This window comes from Piliocolobus tephrosceles, chromosome 12 (assembly GCF_002776525.5).
Source record: "Piliocolobus tephrosceles isolate RC106 chromosome 12, ASM277652v3, whole genome shotgun sequence".
Lineage (NCBI taxonomy): Eukaryota > Metazoa > Chordata > Mammalia > Primates > Cercopithecidae > Piliocolobus > Piliocolobus tephrosceles.
This window is the reverse complement of record NC_045445.1, coordinates 52,636,920-52,662,496: the sequence shown is the minus strand read 5'-3', so window position 1 is coordinate 52,662,496 and position 25,577 is coordinate 52,636,920. Positions and strand designations below refer to the sequence as shown.

The 25,577-nt window shown below is 43.8% G+C and overlaps 2 protein-coding genes across 3 annotated transcripts in view; both read left to right on the top strand.

Moving 5' to 3' along the window:
* The first annotated feature begins 2,874 nt into the window (after positions 1 to 2,874).
* On the top strand, positions 2,875 to 19,293 carry TMEM35A (transmembrane protein 35A). Of its 2 annotated transcripts, none has more exons than XM_023202902.1 (2): positions 2,875 to 3,157; positions 17,540 to 19,293. In XM_023202902.1, the coding sequence occupies exons 1-2, from the start codon at positions 3,038 to 3,040 to the stop codon at positions 17,921 to 17,923; spliced, it is 504 nt and encodes a 167-aa protein (XP_023058670.1). In that variant the 5' UTR covers positions 2,875 to 3,037; the 3' UTR covers positions 17,924 to 19,293. The 2 variants fall into 2 exon arrangements, with proteins under 2 accessions (XP_023058670.1, XP_023058671.1); XM_023202903.1 differs by lacking the exon at positions 2,875 to 3,157 and adding an exon at positions 5,547 to 5,921 and having other exon boundaries at positions 17,540 to 18,247.
* A 1,845-nt stretch (positions 19,294 to 21,138) lies between these two features.
* The window catches only part of CENPI (centromere protein I), a 73,188-nt gene continuing 68,749 nt past the window's right edge, over positions 21,139 to 25,577 (top strand). Inside the window, exons 1-4 of the mRNA XM_026452133.1 lie at positions 21,139 to 21,206; positions 21,402 to 21,497; positions 24,008 to 24,243; positions 25,241 to 25,378. Of these exons, the coding sequence (XP_026307918.1) occupies positions 24,021 to 24,243; positions 25,241 to 25,378 (361 nt within the window). The 5' untranslated portion in view covers positions 21,139 to 21,206; positions 21,402 to 21,497; positions 24,008 to 24,020. The remainder of the gene's footprint in view (positions 21,207 to 21,401; positions 21,498 to 24,007; positions 24,244 to 25,240; positions 25,379 to 25,577) is intronic.

Here is a 25,577-nt window from a genome sequence, read left to right as displayed (position 1 = left end):
GGACTTTTCCCATCTTTATAGCCTATACCTTAAGTTTAAGGTATTATAAAACCCAAAGGGAGGGATTGAAACCGCCTTTGTAAAATTATGACTGAGACAGTGAAAGAGATCTAACTTAGCTGACTCCATCTTGCTTCTAACCTCCAAGCTGTTCTTGTTCATTCCTGGGCATAGGCTGAACTAACTTCAGGAGAAACCTTGTTTATAGTTTATAGTTACAAAAAATATGGTAGCAGCCCTTTACCAAAGCAGACCTCCTTCCCGCCTGGGGACTAGATTGCCTTTGACAGACTAACATTAGCCACAAGATTAGAAATTATGGCTTAGGAGTCATGCAGCTGGAGGCTACAAGATTCTGAGCCTCCCTAAACTGCTCCAAAGATCAGTGTTTGAGATATTTTGCAGACCCTGCACTTGATAAATCAGCTGGGACCACCCAGATCAATAAACTGGCTCATATGACCTTGTGACCCCTACCCAGGAACTGACCCAGCACAAGAAAACAGCGTTGACTCTCTATGATTTCATCCTTGACCAATCAGCACTCCTGGCTCACTGGTTTTCCCTGACCTACCAAGTTATCCTTAAAAACTCTGCTCCCCAGCCAGGCGTGGTGGCTCACACCTGTAATCCCAGCACTTTGGGAGGCCAAGGCAGGCAAATCACCTGAGGTCAGGAGTTCGATACCAACCTGGCCAATATGGTGAAACCCTGTCTCTACTATAAATACAAAAATTAGTCAGATGTGGTGGCACATGCCTGTAATCCCAGCTACTGGGGAGGCCGAGGCAGGAGAATCACTTGAACCCAGGAGGTGGAGGTTGCAGCGAGCCTAGATTGCACCATTGCACTCCAGCCTGGGTGACAGAGCAAGACTTTGTCTCAAAAAAACACAAACAAAACAAGCAAAAATCTCTGCTCCCCGAATGCTCAGGGAGACTGATTTAAGTAATAAAACTCTGGTCTCCTGCATAGTGGGCTCTGCATGAATTACTCTTTCTCTGTTGCAATTCCCCTGTCTTGATGAATGGGATCTGTCTAGGCAGCGGGCAAGGTGAACCCCTTGGGAGGTTACAGTTTCACCATGTTGGTCAGGCTGGTCTTGAACTCCTGACTTCAGGTGATCTGCCTGCCTCAGCCTCCCAAAGTGCTGAGATTACAGGTGTGAGCCACCACACCGGGCCATGCATCACATTTTTATTTGCAAAAGTAAAAACCATGGAAACAACATCAATATCAAGCAATAGGATGCTAAATGAATGCGAACATTCAAGTGATGCTAAAGTTTTATACAATCATTAAAAATGATTCTGTAGGGCTGAGCATAGTGGCTCATGCCTATAACCCCAAAGCTTTGGCAGGCCAAGGCAGGAGGATCACTGGATCCCTGGAGTTCAAGACCAGCCTGGTCGACATAAGGTAACCCCATATCTACAGAAAACAAAAAATAAATTAGCTGGGTGTGGTGACACGTGACTATAGTCCCAGCTACTTGAGAGGCTGAGGTGTGAAGACCACTTAAAGCTGCAGAGGGAGACCCTCTGCGTTTCAAAAAAAAAAAAAATGTGTAGGGCTGGGCTCCATGGCTCATGCCTGTAATCTCAACACTTTGGGAGGCCGAGGCAGAAGGATCCCTTGAATCCAGGAGTTAGAGATCAGCCTGGACAGCATCACAAGGCTCCCACTCCACAAAATATAAAAAAATTAGCTGGGCATGGCAGCATGTGCTTGTGATCCCAGCTACTCTGGAGGCTGAGATGGAGGATCACTTGAGTGAGACCTTGTCTCTAAACAAAACAAAACTCTCTGTGTGTGTGTGTGTGTGTGTGCACACTTACAGTGCTAAACAACTTTAAGTGCCACACTAATAGTGAAAAATATTACAGGAGAGGCAGCAGAACAATTGTTAAGAATCTGGGCTCTAGAAATGACTGCCTAGGTTTCAGGCCTGGCTCTCCACTTACTAGCTGTATACTCTTGGGCAAGTTACTTACCTTCCCAGCCCCTCAATGTGCCCATTAATAACATGGGGACTCATACTTAGTCCATAGTGTTGCTGTAAAGATTAAATTGGTTAAAACAAATAGAGGGCAGCATCTAGCATCTAGTAAACAGTTAACAATTATTGGATATTGTTATAGAAAATTGGAGGAGGGAGAAATCATATCTAACTGAGAATGAATCAGGAAAGGCTTTATGGAGGAGGTGACATTGAAGAAAAGGTGTAATGCTAATGGAAGAGTGATGGCGGGGCCGGGGTCAAAAGATAGGGAGTTAAAGGTAGAGGAGGTGGGAAGGCTTAGGTTGTATGAGGCCATGAGTAGATAGGTGAGGGGTGGCATGTGGCAGTGGGAGCCATTGAAAACTAAATCTCCAAAGAGAGACAGCGGTTAAAATGTGGAGGGCCTTGAATTCCAAATTTAAAACTGGAGTTAACCACTGGCTATGCGAGTCATTAAAGGTTTCTGAGCAAGAGAAGCCTTCTTTGGCAGCGTTGAAGACTGACAACTTTGCAGTTTTAAACTTGAGTGTTACCAACTTCAGAAACAACTCTCTGAGGACCAACATTTTGATTTAGGGAAAGGAAAGGGGGACAGAAAGGAAGAGATGGAAAAAGGGAGTGAATAACTGAAGGATGATAAGTGGGAGGGGGAGATGAAAAGTGAGCCCAGTGGGAAGGTGGCAGCAAAGCCTGTCTTCCCTAATTCCTCATTCCTGAACTCATACATAACCTCCCTTCTCCCCACTTAAGATTTGAAGTTTCCGTTTTTCGTTTAGGGCTTCATTTAACTTCGAGACTGTCCTTTTGGCCTGTGAGCACACGTAGGGCATTAGGACCCAGCGATTGTTGTAGTGAGAGTGGTTGAATCTCGATCTCTCAATTTTTCTCTCGAGCTCCCTCCTCTCCCTTTGTCATTCTAGCTGCCTGCTGCCTCCGCAGCGTCCCCCCAGCTCTCCCTGTGCTAACTGCCTGCGCCTTGGACAGTAGCGGGTGCGCAAATCAGAAGGATTAGTTGGGACCTGCCTTGGCGACCCCATGGCATCCCCCAGAACCGTAACTATTGTGGCCCTCTCAGTGGCCCTGGGACTCTTCTTTGTTTTCATGGGGACTATCAAGTTGACCCCCAGGCTCAGCAAGGATGCCTACAGTGAGATGGTAAGTGAAGCATACGGGTGATGAGGAGCGCACTCCCATGGGATTGCGAGGACCTCTCCCCTTTTTTCCTTCTCAGTTTCTGGTACCACCCCCTTAGCCCCTATCCCCACCTGGACCCTCCCTTCTCAACAACTTTGCAGCTCGGAAGGAAGGAGCAGCTGGGCAAGAACGATTTCTTTTGTGGGCTATGCTGTTCTGGAGCCACTGAATGCCAGTTGGGGGAGGGGTTGCCCAGCAAATACCCCCCATCCCAAGTAAACCAGAAGGCTGAGACCTGCGTAGCACCTGTCATTGGCAGCAGCCCTTCCCTCCTTCCAGCACACACCCAAAGTCCGGGCAACCAGTCTACAAGTCTGATTCCCTCCCTGTGAGCTAAGAGTTTAGCAAGCAGAGAGTTTATTTATTTTAGAGCAGAACAAAGGGAAAAGAGGGAAAAAGCTGGGGAAAATGGGCTACTAAAACAAGCAATTTTTAGCGGCTGACTGGTATTCCTCATCCCAGGCAGACAGCTGATAGTATTCCTCCAGCCACCTGGATATGTATCTGGATCCTTGAGACAAAGCATTCTTGGCCCAAATAAAGGTCACTAAGCTCTTGTTTCTTCCCCTTCTCTCAAGGGAGAGCTAGATATTTTGTTTTATTTTGTTTTGTGTGTGAGGTAATCTACAAAATCTGCAAAATCTGCTTTTTCTCTCCTGCAAAACAGTCCGTAATCCCTACCTTGCCTTCTGTGATGACCAGAGCCCAGCCCTCTGCAGGTTTTCCCCTCTGCAGAGTTGGAATCACAGAAGGTGACTGGCCAAAACATCTCTGCAACCTGGGGGCTGGGCTGCTTTCCCCAGTTGGGCGTGATGAGGACTTGCTCTTATGCTGTGGAGTACTAGGAGATGGCAGGGAATGTTTCCAGCACTTTCGGATCTCTCCCCTCTTCCCCTGTCACTTTGCCTCTTCTTTTCCCCACCCCAGCTAAAGGGATTCTGCTTCTCGTCGCCTTTGCCAGACTGCCAGTAATGGGAGGGAGCACGTTACTGGGCTCTCAAGGTCAAGAGAGAAATGAGCTTAGGGGAGGAACAGAAGGGGAAGGAGAAAAGAGGCAAGCCCTGTTAGGGCTGAGGCAGGGAGGAACAGTCTCACACATTGCGAGGAATTCATAGCTCTCCTGAACCCACTGCAGAGCTTTCCAGGGCCCCTTAACGTGAGCTGCAAATGGATGGAGACTGGCAAATTATATTAATAGATGCTCAGAAAATGTTTGCAGGCAGCTCTGGCTTCTGTCTCAGGGTTTAAGCTGGAGCTTTCCATTTCTTCCTCACCACAGGATCACCCTAGGGTGGGGGAGGGTGGCTAGGACTCAAGGGTTTAGGTCTAGCCCCAGTGTTAAATCCTTACATGCTTCTCCTTCTCCCCTCCCCTCCTCCCAGCATGTTTGACCAGATGGAATTGAAATCAGGTCAAAATGAGTACCCGAGGCAGCCTGCACTGGGAGAAGAGGGATGGGGTGGGGTAGCAGAAGCCACCAAATGGCTTGAAGAGGTTGGGACAGAGGGACAGGGTGGAGGAGAAATGCCACTATATTTCTGTCTTGGTGGTAGTAGTTTGGTGTTAGATTATGAATAAATGAGCATGCTCTTGCTTTACTTTTCATATGTACATATATTTATATATTTGTGTGTATGCATCATAGGTATTTGTAAGCTTTCCCTAGCCTTAGGGACATACCACCTTTCTTCAGTATGCTCCCTGCCCTCCAGACCCTAGTCAGCTGCTTCAGAGGCCCCCCAAGCTGCACCCTAAGTACAGTGTTAGGCTCTGCAGGCAATCCAACTAAGATGGAGTCACTGGGAAGCTTCCTACCAGCTTGGCAGGAGCTCACAAGGAGGACCAGCCACAAATGGGTTTACAGTATGTTTCTTCCTAGAAATGGAGCTGTCTAGCGCAGCCTAATGAAAGGCAGAAGAAACAAATATGAAGATTTCATATAATACATAGGAACATATTTAAATAGATATAGCGTAACACAGCAATATAGAACCATTGTGTGTGGGTGTGTATGCACACTTCTGCGCTTCTGTGCTAGGGGCATCTAGAGGGAATGGAAAGATTGTATCTAACTGAGAAGTAGACGTCACAATAGTTTGAAGAGGATTTTCAGACTGCCCTTTGCCAGGGTCCTCTCCTGCATTGAGCATCGGGCCATAGACTGGAGATCGCTCTCTGGCATAAATCTTACTGCATAGTGCCTGGGCTTGGCCCAGCTTTATTCTCGTTCCCATAGGAAAGGGAGGGAAATTCAGTTCTAGTACAGAGAAGGTGCTCAATATGTATTTGTGGAGTGGATGGGTGAATGAATGAGTCATTGTAGCATTGCCTTGGCTTGTTACCACCCTTCAGATTTCTCTGGTTGGCTCTTGATTATGCAGTTCAGGAGCCATTTCTTGCCTCTTAGAGGGACTCTCTAAGAAGCCCCTGTCTCTCGGAGGGAGAGTCTCTCAGAACCCCAACCCTAGATCAGTTGAGATGATTATCTGGGATTTTTTGTTTTCCATTAAGGAGTGATTCCTCTGCATCGAGGAGGTTAGTCATGTATTGACTGCAGTGGCATTTCTTATAAGATCTCAAAGCGTTGTTGCTGCTGTTGTTGTTTTAAGATTATTTGTTCTTTAGAACATCTCTGTGAGGCAGATTTAGTGTATTCATTATTTTTATTTTACTAATGGATAAACTGAAGCAGAACAAGTTTAATGACATATCCAAGGCCAGGAAGGTAAGCTGTTGTTGGAGCAGAGATGAGAAACCAAGTCCATGACTCAATACTCCCAACAGAAGGATCATTAATGGTTAAAACTGTTGGGTTTTTATGGATGCCAGAACTGACAACCAATTCTTGAGAATACCCAGCACAGTCTTCCTCCTTTTATTGTACCAGTTTAACTGCCCAATCCATATTTTCAATTTTGTTTTACTTCAAAATCAATTTTTAAAATTTAGATTTTTGATTTGATTTGATTTCTTTTTATTTCTTTTTTTCTTTCTTTCTTTTTTTTTTTTTTTTTTTGCTTTTCTGCCAACTTTTTTTATTTGTTTGTTTTGCTTTAAAATCATTTGTGTAATTGTTAGGTGTTATCTTCTCCAGGGAGAATCATTGCTAAAAAACAAACAAATAACTATGAAATTTTCTCCTGTTTGTACTGGAGAAGCCAGCAAGAGTTAGTGGAAAGAGTGCAGGCTTTGTAGTAACACAGACTTGGGTTCAGGTCCTGCTACTCTTGGTGTCTCAGTTTCTTTGTTCATAAAATGGGGATAAGAATGCCTACCACTTAAGAAACAAACCATCCTAAGGACAAAAAAAAAAAAAAAAAGGAATGCCTACCTCAGAAGGCTGAGATTATGTATAAAAGTGTTTGGTACAGTGTTTGCTACAGTATGTGTTCAAGAAATGCTTTGGGTGAGGTGATTATGATAAGTGATTCTATTTTATGCAGTGGTTTCCTAACTGATTTAAATAGCCAGTTTAAGGGACTAAAATCAAGCATGTATTTATTTATTTATTTTTGAGATGGAGTTTCGCTCTTGTTGCCCAGGCTGCAGTGCAATGGTGCGATCTCGGCTCACTGCAACCTCTGCCTCCCGGATTCAAGCGATTCTCCTGCCTCAGCCTCTGGAGTAGATGGGATTACAGGTGCATGCCACCACGCCTGACTAATTTTTGTATTGTTAGTAGAGATGGGGTTTCACTGTGTTGGCCAGTCTGGTCGTGAACTCCTGACCTCAGGTGATCCACCCATCTTGGCCTCCCAAAGTGCTGGGATTACAGGCATGAGCCACCACTCCCAGCCTGAAATCAAGCATTTAGAAGAACAAGATGCTATTTTCATGTGCCCTTGTGGACAGACCTTTATGCAATCAGTTAATATTGAAAAATCCACACTTGCCGCTGTGTAATGTACAGTGGATCTCATGCAGAACTTCCAGATGCATCTCTGAATAGCCCATTTGGCATGTGTTGTCCCATACCTCCTCCAGATTTAGCAAGTATCATTATAGAGTACTCTAAATCCCACGTGAATTCAACATGACTGGCCATTCCCTTGACTAAATGCCTTTATTAGTTCACTTGAAAATGGGAGACAGCCCTTAAAAGTGCTGGGATGCAGTTTCCTGTGCAATGACTGGGAACATATAAATAGTTGGCTTGCTTTAAATCTGGTGTTCAGCTTTTGGTAGTAGTGGCTTCATCCTGTAAGCACAGGGGACCGCATATGAAAAGGTAAGAAAACACCAAAATCCTGGTGACAATAAAGCCAAGAGATTTTGGTCCTGAGGATGACTGGGCAAGTCCCTGGTTCTTTGCATCCCCTCATAGTAAAGGTTTGTTGATTTGATTTATTTGTTTATGTGTAGTTAAATGCCCTTCTGTTTATGTAATCCTGAGGAAACACTCCCAATATGTTTGGGCAGTTTATTTAATGTCCATAGGTAATCTTTTTTTTTTTTTTTTTTTTTTTTTTTTTGAGGGGGGGTCTCGCTCTGTCGCCCGGGCTGGAGTGCAGTGGCCGGATCTCAGCTCACTGCAAGCTCCGCCTCCCGGGTTTACGCCATTCTCCTGCCTCAGCCTCCCGAGTAGCTGGGACTACAGGCGCCCGCCACCTCGCCCGGCTAATTTTTTGTATTTTTTAGTAGAGACGGGGTTTCACCGGGTTAGCTAGGATGGTCTCGATCTCCTGACCTCGTGATCCGCCCGTCTCGGCCTCCCAAAGTGCTGGGATTACAGGCTTGAGCCACCGCGCCCGGCCCATAGGTAATCTTTTAAGCTCCCAATCACTGCTATTGTTTTCCAACTAGGTAATAAGATAGTAATTTACTGATGCTTAGACCGCTCTCTGAGGTGGTACAGTACATTTATTTTCAGAGAGGAAACAGACCCTGAGATGCGAAGCAGTTTTGCTTAGTTCACACAGTCTGCCATCACAAGCTAAACTATGTGTTAGAGTTTATGTTGGGGAGCTTGTAGCCTCTCAGTACGGACAAAGCAGAGTTTGTTTCAGAGAGATCTTTGACTGACAGCAGGAGTCAGTCTTCTGCCCTAAGATGCAATCTGGGAAGCGTCCACTTTGACTGGTAGGAGCAAGCTTGCTGGCTTCCTCTTTAGGTGGGCATTATATGACAATGGAAAGTAGAATAGGTCGGGAGTTCAAGATCAGCCTGACTAACATGGAGAAGCCCCTTCTCTACTAAAAATGCAAAATTAGCTGGGCGTGGTGGTGCATGCCTGTAATCCCAGCTACTCTGGTGGCTGAGGCAAGAGAATCGCTTGAACCTGGGAGGCAGAGGGTGTAGTGAGCCGAGATTGCACCATTGCACTCCAGCCTGGGCAACAAGAGTGAAACTCCATCTAAAAAAAAAAAAAGATGTTTATCATTCATGTGGCGATTTGGCAATTAAATATGTAATGGCTTTTTATTACATTTAAACAATGATCTGTGATTCACACGGGCTTTATTTCTTACAGAGATTCAGAAAAATCACACATGAGTCAGTACATTTTGCAGCACTTATGTAGGCTTTATGGTTTAAGATAGCAACCAGGCTGAGATTTTTTGCCAAAATATATTTTTATCAGTGCTTTCTTCTGCTTTCATATAGTTTTTTTTCCTTGTAAATCTTATTGAAGTATAACATATATACTGAAACATGCACATAGCATAAGTATGCAGCTCAAGGAATTTTCAGAACATTCCCATATAACCAAGCATTCATTTTAAGAAAAAGCACATTGCCATGTGCTCTGGCTCACGTCTGTAATCTCAGCACTTTGGGAGGCCAAGGTGGGTGGATCACCTGAGGTCAGGAGTTCGAGACCAGCCTGGGCAACACGGCAAAACCCCGTCTCTACTAAAAATACAAAAATTAGCTGGGCTTAGTGGTGGGCACCTGTAATCCCAGCTACTTGGGAGGCTGAAGTAGGAGAATTGCTCAAACCCAGGAGGCAGAGGTTGCAGTGAGCCAAGATTGTGCTACTGCACTACAGCCTGGGTGACAGAGTAAGACTCTATCTCAAAAAAAAAAAAAAGAAAAAAAAAGCCACAAAAAACACCACATGACCAGCACCCCAGAAACCTTCCTCATGGCCCCTTCCAGTTACTACCCGCCTCAAGGGTAATACTATCCTGACTTCTAACAACATAAGTCAATTGTACCTGATTTTGAACTTTATATAAATGGAATTCTACAGTATATTAGCCAATTTATCTTTTCCTTTCACCTAATTGGCATGAGTGAACTGAAGTGGACACTACTTGCTCAGTGTTCTCATTTGTATTTTGTCCTGTTAGCTGGCTTGGGCTGGTTATTAATTGTAATCAAAGATTAATATTATTTGACAGTTTTGAGCTATTCAAATTTAGTGTCATTAATATGAGATCATGGATCTTGCTGTGTGGTAAAGAATAAATGACAAAAAGGAAAAAAAAAGGTATGACTAAAGAAAGGCTCCGGCTGGGCACGGTCGCTCACGCCTGTAATCCCAGCACTTTGGGAAGCCGAGTTGGGTGGATCACCTGAGGCCAGGAGTTCTAGACCAGCCTGGCCAACATGGTGAAACCCCATCTCTACTGAAAATACAAAAATTAGCTGGGCACGTCACCGGGCACCTGTAGTCCCAGCTATTTGGGAGGCTGAGGCAGGAGAATTGTTTGAACCCGGGAGGTGGAGGCTGCAGTGAGCTGAGATCATGCAGCTGCACTCTAGCGTGGGTGACAGAATAAGAATTCATCTCAAAAAAAGAGAAAAAAATAATAAATTAAAAAAATTAAAAGGCTCTACAGGCCAGGCACGTTGACTCACGCCTGTAATCTCAGCACTTTGGGAGGCTGAGGCAGGTGGATCACGAAGTCAAGAGATCGAGACCATCCTGGCCAACATGGTGAAACCCTGTCTCTAGTAAAAATACAAAAAAAAAAAAAAAAAATTAGCTGGGCATGGTGGCACACGCCTGTAATCTCAGCTACTCAGGAGGCTGAGGCTGGAGAATCGCTTGAACCCGGAAGGCAGAGATTGCAGTGAGCCAAGATCGCACAACTGCACTCCAGCCTGGCGAGAGTGAGACTCTGTCTCAAAAATAAAAATAAATAAAATAACAAAATAACAAAAAACAAAAGGCTCCATATGCTTTTGACTCATGTCTGAATCATAATGTCCTCATACCACAAGAATGGACCTGCTTGATTCATCAATGATTTTGTTATTAAATTACTGTGGCTTGCAAACATATGGATTTCTAATTGTGTGTGGCGTTTTTTGTTTTGTTTTGTTTTGTTTTGACAGCGTCTGGCTCTATCACCCAGGCTGGAGTGAAGTGGCATGGTCTCAGCTCACCGTAACCTCTGCCTCCCAGGTTCAAATGATTCTCCTGCCTTAACCTCCCAAGTAGTTGGGACTACAGACGTGTGACACCACGCTTGGCTAATTTTTGTATTTTTAGTAGAGATGGGGTTTTGCCATGTTGGCCAGGCTGGTCTCAAACTCCTGACCTCAGGTGATCCACCCGTTTTGGTCTCCCAAAGTACTGGGGTTATGGGTGTGAGCCACTGCACCCGGCCTAATTGTGTGGCTCATTAATGATCAAATGTGTGTGTGTTGTCCTCAGCTGATGCTATGACACTTTGATTATTTACCTAAATCTCCAAACTGCACATTTGATTTACTGAATCTGAGGGGAAACTAAGGTAATAAAATACTTAGTAATTTTCTCCAAGCAATTTAGTGGCAAAACTCAAATTGGAATTCAGCTTAAGAATCCCAGTCCAAGGATATTGCTAGATGATTGCCTTTGATTGCAGGGGCTTGAAACATTTAACTAAACCTGTCTTTTTCCTGTTTTTCTTCCCCCTATATGGAAACTATGGTTTCAGAGTCTGGGTTATTGCAATGGAAAGAACACAGACCTAACAAAGTGAATTGCAAGAGCCTTTTAAGAAAGTGGATCTGTCAACTCTCTTTATTCTTACTATCCATACAATTAAAGTCTTTAGAGACCTAGTTACTATAGACTCAAGACATGTGACCCTTCTATTGTTTAACTTGAAGTGGCCTGGACCAAGCATAATGAGGGGGCTTGCAATAATAGGATTCTTTTTTTTTTTTTTTTTGAGAAGGAGTTTTGCTCTTGTTGCACAGGCTAGAGTGCAATGGCATGGCCTCGGCTCACTGCAACCTCTGCCTCCCGGGTTCAAGCAATTCTCCTGCCTCAGCCTCCCAAGTAGCTGGGATTACAGGCATGTGCCACTACGCCCAGCTTATGTTGTACTTTTAGTAGAGATGGGGTTCCTCCATGTTTGTCAGGCTGGTTTTGAACTCCCAACCTCAGGTGATCTGCCCACCTCAGCCTCCCAAAGTGCTGGGATTACAAGCGTGAACCACTGCGCCTGGCCAATAGGATTCTTTTGATGTCACTATCCTACTCCATAGGAGAAAGATTGATGGCTTCCTATAATGTCAAGACCCATCCAAGCTTAGTCCCATCTCCAATAAACTAAACATTCCCTCTTTGGAGTCCTAGAAAATAAATCCTATCTGTACCTACTCAGCTTTCAATGAAAGATTTGATAAAATGGCTTATCCACATGCAGTTTCCTCTTGAGAAATAAAAGAAAGAAAGAAGCAACAGCTGCATAAAAATATCCACAGCTGCAGTTTAAGAGGTTAGCTAAACTAAAAAAGTAATATGCAGTTCTACTAAATGGAGAGAAAAAAGATTACTGAAGTTATAGGAACTTGATTTAAAACATGGAGTTTGGCCCCAGGCTACAGATTGCACTATAGTATAGATAAGAATTTATACCTGAATGATGGGTGGTTAAGCCCTAGTTAAAAAGGAAGTGTCTCCAGAAGCCACTCAGCCAGCATCTGGAAGTCTTGGCTCCTAACTGACTATAAGAAACTCATCCTGGGCTGGGCACATCATGAGGTCAGGAGTTCAAGACCAGCCTGGCCAACATAGTGAAACCCCATTTCTACAAAAAATACAAAAATTAGCCAGGCGTGGTGGTGTGCGCCTGTAGTCCCAGCTACTTGGGAGGCTGAGGCAGAAGAATCGCTCGAACCCAGGAGGCAGAGGTTGCAGTGAGCTGAGATCATGCCACTGCACTCCAGCCTGGGTGAACGAGCAAGACTCGTCTCAAAAAACAAACAAAAAACTCATCCTGTCTTTTGTGTTTATCACATCAGAAGTTTACAGTTAGGATTTAGGAATTGCCTCTTGAGAACCTTTGTGTTGCTAATTAGAAATGGCCCTTACTGGCCAAGCGTGGTGGCTCACGCCTGTAATCCCAACACTTTGGGAGGCTGAGGCAGGAGGATCACTTGAGCCCTGGAGTTTGAGACAGGCCTAGACAACATAGTGAGACCCAGTCTCTACAAAAAAATTTAAAAGAGATTAGCCAGGCATGGTGGCACAAGCCTGTAGGCCCAGCTACTCGGGAGGCTGAGGCGGGAGGATCACTTGAGCCTGGGAGCTTGAGGCTGCAGTGAGCCCTGATGGTGTCACTGTACTCCCGCCTGGGTGACAGCAAGACCCTCAGAAGTGTTAAGAGGCCGGGCGTGGTGGCTGACGCCTGTAATCCTAACACCTGAAGTCAGGAGTTCGAGAAGAGCCTGGCCAACATGGTGAAAACCCGTCTCTACCAAAAATATAAAAATTAGCTGGACGTGGGGGTGCACGCCTGTAATCGCAGCTACTCAGGAGACTGAGACAGGAGAATCGCTTGAACTTGGGAAGCAGAGTTTGCAGTGAGCTGAGCCACTGTACTCCAGTCTGGGTGACAGAGTGGGACTCTGCCTCAAAAAAAAAAAAAAGTATTATGGAAGCCTCTGGGGTCTACATTTTTTCCCCGTAACGTCTGCTACCATCACCAGAGTGCAAAGGGCGAAGGATAAGGCAGGTGGCATGTATTTAGGTTAATGAGAGGAAAGGGGTGGGCTTCTCACCACCACCAGGTACCCTAAACCTCAGGTCAGCTCTGCCCCACATGGGTCTGGCTCCTTTCAGCCCAAGGTTTTACTCTGCCTACTGGTCAACCTCTCTCCTAATTTCTCTATGAAAAATCCTTGATTTAATCTAAGATGGGAAGAGAGAGGAAGAATGACTAACACTTTGTATTTCCATATAGGCTCAGGAACAGGGTAGGGACTAGTGTGAGGTGGAATTTTAAATGACAGTCTCTGACCAGGCAGGTTTAGGGAGAAGTGAGTGAAGCAGGGTCGTGCAAGTGTAGCGTCAGAGCCTATCTTTATTTAAAAGTTTCATATTGTGTTCATCATGGATGTTATTTACCTTGATTAGTGAGTGTTTTTGGTGCCCCCTTAAATTTTCCACCCAAAGTAAGTAGCCTTGCTGACTTTACCCTAGTCCAGGCTTGTTCAGGACCTTTCAAATAATTTGCTCAGAGACACCCAACTAGAAAGCGGCAGGAGCACTTTGGAAAGTTAAGGCAGGCCACATAGCCAGGCGCTGTCTCTAAAAACAGCAACAACAACAAACAAAACAAAGCAAAAGAATTAGCCGGGCATGATGGTGCATACCCTGTAGTCCCAGCAACTCAGGAGGCTGAGGCAAGGTGGGAGAATTGCTTTTGAGCCCCAGAGGTAGAGGCCACAGTGAGCTCTGATCCCACCACTGCACTCCAGCCTCAGTGACAGAGTGCCGTCCATATCAAAAAAAAAAAAAAAAAAGGCTAGAAAGTGGCAGAGCTGGGATTTGACGCCAAGTCTGTTTGCATCCAAACCATGCTTTTTTCTAAACCATTAGTCTTTTAAGAGTCCTCATAGGCGATTATCTGGGGCCACTCATAATTAATCCATTAAGTAAAGGTGCATTTGCTTGTCAATATTTGTTCTAAATCTAGAGTGCGTGAACACTAGTTTAAGTGCCAGATGCTTCTGAGAGGTCAAGTTGGCTTTCTGCCTCATTCTTACACTTGTCTAGCATTTGGCACTTTTGACTATTCTCTTCTTAAAACTTATCTTGGTGTCCATGACCTGATCTCTCCTGGTTTTCCTCCTGCTTTTCTGACCACACTTTCTTCTATCTGCTTTGTGGACTCTCTCTTTCTATTTCTTTTCTTTCTTTCTTTTTTTTTTTTAGAGACAGAGTCTTGCTCTGTTGCCCAGGCCTGCGTCATTTTGACTCACTGAAACCTCTGCCTCCTGGGCTCAAGTGATTCTCGTGCCTCAGCTTCCCAGGTAGCTGGGATTACAGGTGTGTGCCACCACGCCCAGCTAATTTTTGTATTTCTTTCTTTCTTTCTTTTTTTTTTTTTTAGTAGAAACAGGGTTTCGCCATATTGGCCAGGCTGGTCTCGAACCGCTGGCCTCAGATGATCTGCCCGCCTCAGCCTCCCAAAGTGCTGAGATTACAGGCATGAGCCACCATGCCCAGCCTCACCTACTCTACTTTTAAGATTCCACTCTCTACTAAAAATACAAACAACTAGCCGGGCATGGTGGTGGGCGCTTGTAGTCCCAGCTACTCGGAGGCTGAGGCTGGAGAATGGCGTGAACCCGGGAGGCGGAGCTTGCAGTGAGCCGAGATCGCGCCACTGCACTCCAGCCTGGGCGACACAGCGAGACTCCTTCTCAAAAAAAAAAAAAAAAAAAAAAAGATTCCACTCCAAATTTTCTGTCACTATGTAGGGAGATTTGACCACTCCCTCTGGTGTGCCTATACTGTTCCTGCTACATAATTGTATCCAGCACTTATAACACTTTATTGCACTTGTGTATTTACATATCTGCTCTTCCCCTTATAAACCTCAAACTTCAGGAAGACAGGACCTTTGAATAATTGACACTTATATCCAGAGAACCCAGTACAGTGCTTAGCACAAGGAGGCACTTAATAAATATTGAACTCAGATGACAGCACCTCCTGGAAAGCAAAGAAAAAAAGAAAGGAAGGAAGGAAGGAAGGAAGGAAGGAAGGAAGGAAGGAAGGAAGGAAGGAAGGAAGGAAGGAAATAAACATTGAATGGATGAATGGATACTAAATGCAAACAAAGCAGTGGACCAACCCAATAAGACACTTGATAAAATCTCATCAATGTACTCCAATATGAAGAACACGCTAAAATGGATAGTGAAAAATATGAATGATCTATAACTCGAAGGTCAATATAATTCTGTTACTTTGTGATCTTATATAGATCTCTATTTATGTACCACTAACTGTGCTGCTTTATGTTGTTTACATATCTGTTTCCCCCTGCTAGTCTGAAAGCTTCATTACCCTGTCTTATTTATCTCTGCATCATTGATGCAAAACCCATAACAGGTGTACCATACATATTTCTTGAATCAAAATTAAGGAATGAGGCCAGGCGCAATGGCTCACACCTGTAATTCCAGCACTTTGGGAGGCCGAGGTGGGCGGATCACCTGAGGTCAGGAGCTCGAGACCAGCCTGGCCAACATGGCGAAAACCCATCTCTACTAAAATTACAAGAAAAAAAAAAATCAGCCAGGCGTGGTGGTGCACACCTGTAAACCCAGCTATGCGGGAGGCTGCAGCAGGAGAATCGCTTGAACCCGGGAGGCAGAGGTTGCAGTGAGCCAAGATTCCACCACTGCACTCCAGCCTGGGCAACAGAGTGAGACTCCGTCTCAAAAGAATGAAAAATAAAATAAAATAAAAATTAAGGAATGAAGCTAGCCAAAGTAGCTTCTTATAAAGGTTTGGGGATTTATCTCAATGAAATGAGACTGATTTTGTCTTACTATACTTTAAAGATATATAAAGGGCTGACATTTGCATACATATTTATTTTTCTATTTTCTCAGCAAACACTTTCATTTTTATAGATTCTACAAATATAAACTCCAGATTCTCTCTTTTCTGAAATATCACAGATTCCAATTTAGGGAAGTTCAAATTAGTGAAGCTTTACCATACTGTGCCTTACTTTGTTTCATTTTGCTTAGTATTCATATGCACCTGGGTTTTGACAAAGCAGGCACTAGAAAATATGGATGTGGCTAACATGTACCAGTTTTTATGGGCCTAGTGAATTCTTTAAAAATTCTTTTTATTTTATTTATTTATTTATTTATTTAGAGATGGAGTCTTGCTCTGTCGCCCAGGCTGGAGCGCAGTGGCACGATCTTGGCTCATTGCAACCTCTGCCTCACGGGTTCAAGTGATTCTCCTGCCTCAGCCTCCCGAGTAGCTGGGATTACAGCCATGCCCCACCACACCCGGCTAATTTTTGTATTTTTAGTAGAGATGAGGTTTCACCATGTTGGCCAGGCTGTTCTAGACCTCCTGACCTGAGGTGATCCGCCCGCCTTGGCCTCCCAAAATGTTTGGATTACAGGCGTGAGCCACTGTGCCTGGCTAAAAAAAAATTCTTAATGCTATTTATGATTTATAATCATAAATGTTTTTAAACTATAAAATCAAATTATCTGCCTTATTACCTTTGGTGCTTGTCTTAGTCCATTCAGACTGGTATAATAAAATAGCATAAACTGGGTAGCTTATAAACAACAGAAATTTATTTCTCACAGTTCCGTAGGCTGAGAAGTCCAAGATCAAGGCAGCAGCAGTTTGATGTCTATTGAGGACCCACTTTCTCTTCATAGATGGTGCCTTCTAACTGTGTCCTCACATGGCAGAAGGGGCAAGTCAGCTCTCTGAGGCCTCTTTTATAAAGGAATTAATCTCATTTAGGAACACTCCACCCTCATGGACATAATCATTTCCCAAAGCCCCACCTTCTAATACCATCATCTTGGGGGTTATGATTTCAACATATGATTTTTGTTGGGGACACAAACATTCAGACCATAGCAAAGATGCTACTAAGGTTTAAATCACAGGGATTCCAGCAGATTGCTTGGTGTTTTTTTTTCTTTCTTTCTTTCTTTCTTTTTTTTTTTAGATGGAGTCTCACTCCATCGCCCAGGCTGGAGTGCAGTGGAGCAATCTTGGCTCACTGCAATCTCCACCTCCTGAGTTCAAACCATTCTTGTGTCTCAGACTCCCAAGTAGCTGGGATTACAGGTGTCCACCACCATGCCTGGCTAATTTTTGTATTTTTAGTAGAGATGGGGTTTCACCATGTTGGCCAGGCTGTCTCCAATTCCTGGCCTCAGGTGATCTGCCCGCCTCGGCCTCCCAAAGTGCTGGGATTACAGGTGTGAGTCACTGTGCCTGGCCTCTAAGTTTAATTACATATAATTAAGATATGAAAAATTATATATAATGGGACACCAGTGGCTAGTGTGAAAGGGGAATGGAGGTAGGGAAGGAGGACTCTGCTTGTGTTTTCTTCATTCTAATGTTAAAATCATGGTTAATGCAGTAATTTCCTTACAATATTTCCACTCTAGAAACGTGCTTACAAGAGCTATGTTCGAGCACTCCCTCTGCTGAAGAAAATGGGGATCAATTCCATTCTCCTCCGAAAAAGCATTGGTGCCCTTGAGGTGGCCTGTGGCATCGTCATGACCCTTGTGCCCGGGCGTCCCAAAGATGTGGCCAACTTCTTCCTACTCTTGCTGGTGTTGGCTGTGCTCTTCTTCCACCAGCTGGTCGGTGATCCTCTCAAACGCTACGCCCATGCTCTGGTGTTTGGAATCCTGCTCACCTGCCGCCTGCTGATTGCCCGCAAGCCTGAAGACCGGTCTTCTGAGAAGAAGCCTTTGCCAGGGAATGCTGAGGAGCAACCCTCCTTATATGAGAAGGCCCCTCAGGGCAAAGTGAAGGTGTCATAGGAAAGTGGAAGTGCAAAGAGTGGACCTTCCAGGCAGTTGCGTCCATGACACCAGGAAGACGTCAGTGTGTGTTTTTCATTTGATTTATTTATCTTGGGGAAAGGGAAAAATGTAATCTGCAAGTTAATGACCCTATTGGCTTGTGTACATCTATATGCTAAAATGACTTCCCCACATTGACATTTGTGCACCACCTTTAATCACTCTGGGGCAACTCTCACATCTTGCTGCATGTACATGTATATGGCTACTATTGAAGTGTAATTGTGAGATTGACTCCAACAAGCATTGTGTGTGGGAAAATGTATTTAACTACTGTGTGTGTGTGTGCGCGTGCCCATGCATACACACACGAGCAGAGAAATCTCTGATCTTGAACTAATCCTGCACAGGCATCCTTCCCTTTATAGATTGATTCCAGCAAAGGCAGAATAAAACAAATTTCCTATAAAGAGAATCCTGATATAAAACAAGTCATGTAGTCCCATGGCCGGGAATCTCTCCACAGATGCTGAAAACTTAAACTTACTACTTTAGGGGAAAAAAAAAATTCAATTTCGGATACTGAGTTATATATGAAATTAATTAGGCTCTATTCCAAAAGTTGTTTAAATTTTAAATAGTCCATATTGAGTTTAATTAAAACAAGGGATGCATGCAGTCAAATTGATAATTTAATTCTTCAAGTGATAATATAGGAAGTTTCACCTTGCCTTTGTCCGAGCCCCACCTATTAAACCCCTTTACTCACAGTTTGAAACTGAAGCAGTGAACTTGTTTCCAGACATCTTTTTCAGATTGTCTTAAGCCCAAAGTTGCCTCACTTCCACTATTCTCAGCAGCCAACCACGATTTGGCAGCTGCTCCACTGTTAGGGTTGAGGGAACAGGAATCAGTCCTATTAGAAGTCTATGAGTCTCAAACTCTACCTGTTCTCCGCAATCATCCAAAATTTGAAAAGGAAGCTATACCCAGTGTTTCATTGCCAAACAAATTCACTACTCTTACTGATTCTTCACTGAGCTTTGCTAGTATAAGCAGAGTTCCAAGTCCCCCCTAGGGGTTGTCTCTACACTTCTTTATCATTCCAGTGGGTGGAGTTTAGCTGAGGGAAGGACATTTCATAAGGGTTAGTTGGACTGAGCAGTATGGACATTTGCTTTTTTCATTACGTACTGTTGTTTTTCCTTGTTAGATGTGCTTTGGTGGTTTTAATATTATTGTGCCAGGGATGGGGAAATGGGTGGGGGGTGTGTGTGTGGGAAGAGTACTTATTATTGTGTTTTCTTCAGTGTAATTGTTCTTGGTAATTGATACCTCTCTATTTCTCTCATTCTTTCAAAATAAAACTTTTTGAAATTTGGAGGAAACTGTCTGGACAAATACTGAAAATCTAGAAAGTAAGGATCATATCAAAGGATTTAGCCTCTCTTTTTCTGAGTCTGGATGAAGGAGGAGATGAAAGAAAAAAGGGAGTTTAATCACTTAATATGCTAATGAGGTTGCCAAGTTTCCAATTTCTTTTTTTTCTTTTTCTTATTTTTTTTGAGGCATGGTCTTGCTCTGTTGCCCAGGCTGTAGTGCAGTGGCGTGATCACAGCTCACTGCAGCCTCAATTTACCAGGTTCAAGTGATCCTCCTACCTCAGCTTCCCGAATAGCTGGGGCTACAAGCATATGCCACCATGCCTGGCTAATTTTTTTTTTGTAGAGACGGGATTTTGCCATGGTGCCCAGTCTGACCTCGAACCCCTGGGCTCAAGCAGTCTGCTTGGCCTGGTCTTCCAAAGTGCTGGGATGACAGGTGTGAGCCACCTCGCCTGGCCCAACTTTCCAATTTTATTTACGTTTCCCCACACTTTTGTGATGTTAGCACACAAGACAGAAAGCCACGTAATTAGGATCTCAATACAATTTTCAGGTTTGGGAGTTTTGCTTAATTAGGTGATGCCAAGAGAAGTTCGAAAAATGATTTCGGAGAAAATTGAAGGTGTATCAAAGGTGAATCACTATCTTTCACTATATATATACACACACACACATATATATACATATCTATATATACACACACACACGTATATCTCCACAAAGTGGTACGAGTTGCACTGCCACGGACTTTTCACATTAGGCAAGATATTTCACCACTCAGGGCTCCAGTTTCACCATCTACAAAAAGAAGGACGTTGAAACCTTAAATTTCCTTCCAATTTACATTTCTTTGAGCCTATGAAACATGATTAAAAACATGAAAAATTATTCAAGAAATTTTCAATTTTATTAAAGAACAGCATCTATCAGAAAAACTTGAAGAGCCTCAGCTGTCATGCATGATTAAATAAGAGTTGGTGAAACTATTCTGAAAACCATATATGATGTGGTAAAGTTATTTTTGCTGTATCCTTTCCCAAATACATAAACTTTGATTATTCATCTCTAAGATTGCAGTCCCCCCACCGCCAAGTTTGCCTAAAGTTTACAGGTATGTTTTGGTCTCAACAACTCAGTGAGAGTCATTAAATTTGTCTTTTCTCTCTTATTCCTACTCTAATAAGAGATTAAATTAGGGACTAAGCTGAGAGCTTAGACTACACCCTTGTTGCTGTTTTTAAAGCCAGTTTCTTTAAGGTCAATTAACTCCTCATTGTTAGTAATAGTTACATGTTGACAGCCGGTTTCTAGAAAACCTTGGAGGATATCCATACCCATTCTCGGTAAAAGGAGGGCAGATTCAGCCTTTCCTTCCTCCTACGCCCTAGGTTCACATGGGGAAAGCGACAGGCCCTTTAACTTAAGTCTCGGCCAGGGAGAAGCCACCTTTATTGTGATATTTGCGGTTTCACATTTTCCTACAAAGTCCCGACATCTTGGGTCAGCCTAGGCAAAATAATCACTATAATTGATCATGTTAAATTCAAGAACCCAGACACGAATTATCCCGCTATACACAAAATGACGAACGTGAATATTCTTAGCTCCGTGGGAACGCCAGCCAATCAGCTGACACCAGCAGCAACGGCCCACTCGCTGCGCTCCCCACAGGCTCAGGTGGGTGGGGCAAGCCGCGCTCGGTAATTGGGTTACGTCAGCGTCGTCGCGCGCGCCACCTCCCGCCACCGAGCCACCCGCCACCTCTAGCCAATCAGGCTTCAGCTGAGTGCGTTGCTCGGCCCAGCCGCCGCCTGGGTCTGCGCGGAAGCGCATGCGTGGGGTGGAGTCAGCTTCTTTGAATTCCGGAGGCGGCATTCGGTAGTCAGAGGCCTGTGCGGGTACAGGTAGAGTGTCAGGTAAGGAGGTACTGTTAAGCACCGCGCGAAATGGGAGCGAAGAGAATTTTTTAACTTTTGAGGGTGGGTCTGTCCTGCAAGGTGTGACTGCGGTCGGGTTTTCCGTAACCAGTTTCCCTCCAAGGATCCTTGGGAAGCGCTGGGATGGTTCAACTGGGTGGGGTCAGAAGCTGCTCCTTTGCCCTTCTTTCCTAGGAACCTAGGAAATAACTCGGAACCTGTAACGTCCCACTGGTTTGGACATACTCCTCTCCTGATCTGGCCTCATCTGTTCCAGGGAGGTGGGACTGAGTAAGTGTCATTCCGACCATTCCTTTCGTTTTTCCTATTTGCAGCCAGAAACTTAGAAGTCATTCTTGGTTCCTCTTCCCTTTTCCCTACATCCAATTATTTTATCACGGTCTGCTCTATCTAACTCCAAAACATTGCACGAATCCAATCATTTTCCACCTCTACACCCTAGGCCTAGTGCAGGCTACAGTCATCCTTCTTCTGGACTTCCGCAACAGCCTTTTATTTGGTTTCTTGCCTCTCCTTGACCTCTAACGTTCTCGTCTCTGCACTGCAACTAACATGATCTTCAAACGCAAATCAGGTGATATTGCACCACTCTCTAACCTTTCCCCCTTCCCCAGTATTTTCCCATGACACTTAAAATCTAAACTCCTTACTCTGGCCTGCAAATCCCAATATGATCTTAGTCATTGGCTACGTTCTGATTTCATCGCTCTTTACCTTTTACCTCTTTCATTCCACTCCCTCTAGACTAATGTTATTACTCTTTCTTTTCTTTCTTTCTTTTCTTCTTTCTTTCTGTCTGTCTCTGTCTCTCCCTCCCTTTCTTCCTTTCCATTCCATTCCTTTCCTTTCTTTCCTTTTTTTCTTCTTTCTTTTGACAGAGTTGGGCCAGGTGTGGTGGCTCACGCCTGTAATCCCAGCACTTTGGGAGGCCGAGGCGGGTGTGGATCACTTGAGGTCAAGAGTTTGAGGCCAGCCTGGCTAACATGGTGAAACCCAGTCTCTACTAAAATTCAACAATTAGTCGGGTGTGGTGGTGTGAGCCTGTAATTCCAGCTACTCGGGAGGCTGAAACAGAAGAATTGCTTGAACCCTGGAGGCGGAGGTTGTGGTGAGCCAAGATAGAGATCATTCCACTGCATTCCTGCCTGGGTGACAGAGTGAGACTGTCTCAAAAAAAAAGAAACAATGTCTCACTATGTTGCCCTCAGCTTCCCAAAGTGCTGGGATTATAGGTCTGACCCACCTTGCCCTGCCAAGCTGCTGTTTCTTTGACACATAAAGCTCTTTTTGCTTTAAGGTCTTAAAGGTCTTAGCATGTCTTCCTCTTCTCCATGAAATACTGTTCCACCAGATCTTCTCATGGCTGGTTCCTTCTTGACATTCAAATCTCAGTTCAAAGGTCACCTCAGAGAGGTTTTCTCTGAACACTTATTACAAAGTTACAATGTAGCTTCCCATCCCCACTTCATTTCTGTCACATCACTGTGTATTATATTCATTATTGCTTACTTTTCTTCCTTTTATTTTTTATTTTTTTCAGATAAAGTCTTGCTCTGTCACCCAGGCTGGAGTGCAGTGGCGCAATCACGGCTCTCTGCAGCCTCGACCTCCTGGGCTCAAGCGATTCTCCTGCCTCAGCCTCCTGAGTAGATAGGACTACAGGCACGTGCCACTATGCCTAGCTAATTTTTTAAATCTTTAGTAGAGACGTTGTCTCACTGTGTTGCCCAGACTGGTCTTGAACTCCTAGGCTGAAGGAATCTTCCGGCCTCAGCCTCCCGAAGTGCTGGTATTACAGCTGTGAACTACCATGCCCGGTCTTAGTTGTATACTTACTTATTGACTCTCACCTCCCCTTTCAGTGTAAGTGTCATGAGAGCAGGGACTTTGATTGTTTTATTATTTTATCCCTGGTAACTAGACTTGTGCTTGGCAGATAGATGACATTTAGTAATTATTTATTAAGTGAATGAATGGGAATATTTGTCTGCTGGAAATGCTTAGTCTGGCCACCAGTTTGGCTTTTGAACTATGCAGCTTTGACTTAGCACTGACAAATTTAGGAGCATAAAGATTAAAAGCAAAATCAAGGGGAAGTGGGGAAAATAGGAGTGGAGAAAGTAAGATTGAGTTATTGAGATGGATTAGTTTTTTTGTTTGTTTTGAGCCAGGGTCTCGCTCTGTCACTCAGGCTGGAGTGCAGCAGTGCAATCTCTACTCACTGCAACCTTCACCTCCTGGGTTCAAGCGATTCTCCTGCCTCAGCCTACCAAGTAGCTGGGATTACAGGTGTGTGCCACCATGCCCAACAAGTTTTTGTATTTTTAGCAGGGACAGGGTTTCCTCATATTGGCCAGGCTGATCTCAAACTCCTGTATGCCTGACCTCAAGTCAGGCCCCCTCAGCCTCCCAGAGTGCTGGGATTACAGGTGTGAGCCACCACGCCCGGCCGAGATGGATTAGTTTTGGACCCATTTGTATGACATAGCCATTCTAAGAGAGAACTTGTATATGTTGCCTGTACTCTTACTGTTTTTTTCCACTAGAAAGCTAGTTCAGCTGATGAATGTTCCTTGGCAGGTTGTTTCTATTTCTATTTAGGGCAAGGACTTTCTGAGAAAGTCAACCTCTAGATTTTGTTTCCTGAATTGTTGTCAACTTATTTATTGCATGCCTGTTGTATGCTAGCTATTGTATACTAAATACTGGAAACACACCCTGTCTCTGTGGATAAAAAAGGACTGTTTGGCTGATTAATGATAACACTTGTTTCTGTGTAGAACATATGCAGTAATGTCACCTCAAAAGAGAGTTAAGAACGTCAAGGCACAAAACAGGACTTCACAAGATAGTAATAGTTTTCAGACCACGCTTTCAGCCTGGAAAGTAAAACAGGGTCCAAGCAACTCAAAGAACATCTCAAAACATGGACAAAACAATCCAGTGGGAGATTATGAACATGCTGATGATCAAGCTGAAGATGCTTTGCAAATGGCAGTGGGATATTTTGAGAAAGGTAAAGGTGGATTGTTTTCCTTATGAAAGTCCTGTTTCTGTAAAAATATTCTAGTCTTTTTTTCTGAAGAGTTTTTAAAGGAAAGCATAATTTTGCTCATTCATGCTCTTGTTTATTTAATAGACATTGAGCAATTCCTACATATCAGTATGCTGGGCACTAGGGACACAACAACAAAACTTACTAGTAGAGTGGTTCCCAAACTGCCACATATTGGGATCACTTGAGAATCTTTTTTTCTTTTCCTCCCTCTCTACCCCTTTGGCTCTGAGAATCTTTAACAAACAAACTGACGTCAGGCATCCACTCTTAGACTTTCTGATTTTATTGGTATGGAATGCAACCTGTCATAGGGATTTTTTTAAAGGCTTTGGGTGGTTCCAATGTATGGCAAAGTTTGGGAACCACTGTCCTAGTATTGAAACAGGTTGTAGTCTAAGTTCAGTGCTTTTAGTTAGTTTAGAATGGAAATGTCAGGGCATAATCCAGCTTTCCTCACTGAAGGTGCTATCGCTGTTAAATATTCTTTAGTTAAAAACATGTTTGAATGGTTTTTGTGAAGACACTTCTTACACAAACTCCTTTATTTATTTTTGGAGACAGGGTTTTGCTCTGTTGCTCAGGCTGGAGTGCAGTGGCATGATCATTGTACGTTTGACCTTTTGGGCACAAGTGAGCCTCCCATCTCAGCCTCCTGAGGAGCTGGGACCACAGGCGCATGCCAGCATGCCCAGCTAGTTTTTATTTTTTTTGTAGAGATAGAGTCTTGTCATGTTGCCCAGGCTGGTCTCAAACTCCTGGCCTCAAGTGATCCTCTTGCTTTGGCCTCCCAAAATGCTGGAATTACAGATGTGGGTCACCACGCCTGGTCATTAAGCTATTCCTTTAAAGAGTTCCAAATTGTTGTTATTGAGGCCGAAGACTGAAATAATTTTAAAGGTCTCACAATATTAATTAATATTAATATTATATTAAATAATATTGTTTCTTTTTTCAGGTCCCATTAAAACTTCACAGAATAAAGATAAAACCTTGGAAAAACACTTGAAAACTGTGGAAAATGTGGCTTGGAAGAATGGGTTAGCTTCAGAAGAAATTGACATTCTATTAAATATTGCACTCAGTGGCAAATTTGGTATGTTGAGGAGATGCTTTTTTTTTTTTCTTTTAACTCACCTAGCACCTATATTTTTTTCTTTTAAAAATATGTATATATATACATATATATACACACACACACACACACACACACATATATATAGATAGGTATACACACACATTTTTTATAATAGAGACAGTGTCCGACTATATTGCCCAGGCTGGTCTGGAACTCC

Bases quoted from the DNA above. Each gene is read 5' to 3' on its own strand.
- TMEM35A (XM_023202902.1), top strand. From the start codon at position 3,038: ATGGCATCCCCCAGAACCGTAACTATTGTGGCCCTCTCAGTGGCCCTG. The intron at 3,158-17,539 runs GTAAGTGAAGCA...TTTCCACTCTAG, and splicing joins AGGATGCCTACAGTGAGATG to AAACGTGCTTACAAGAGCTA.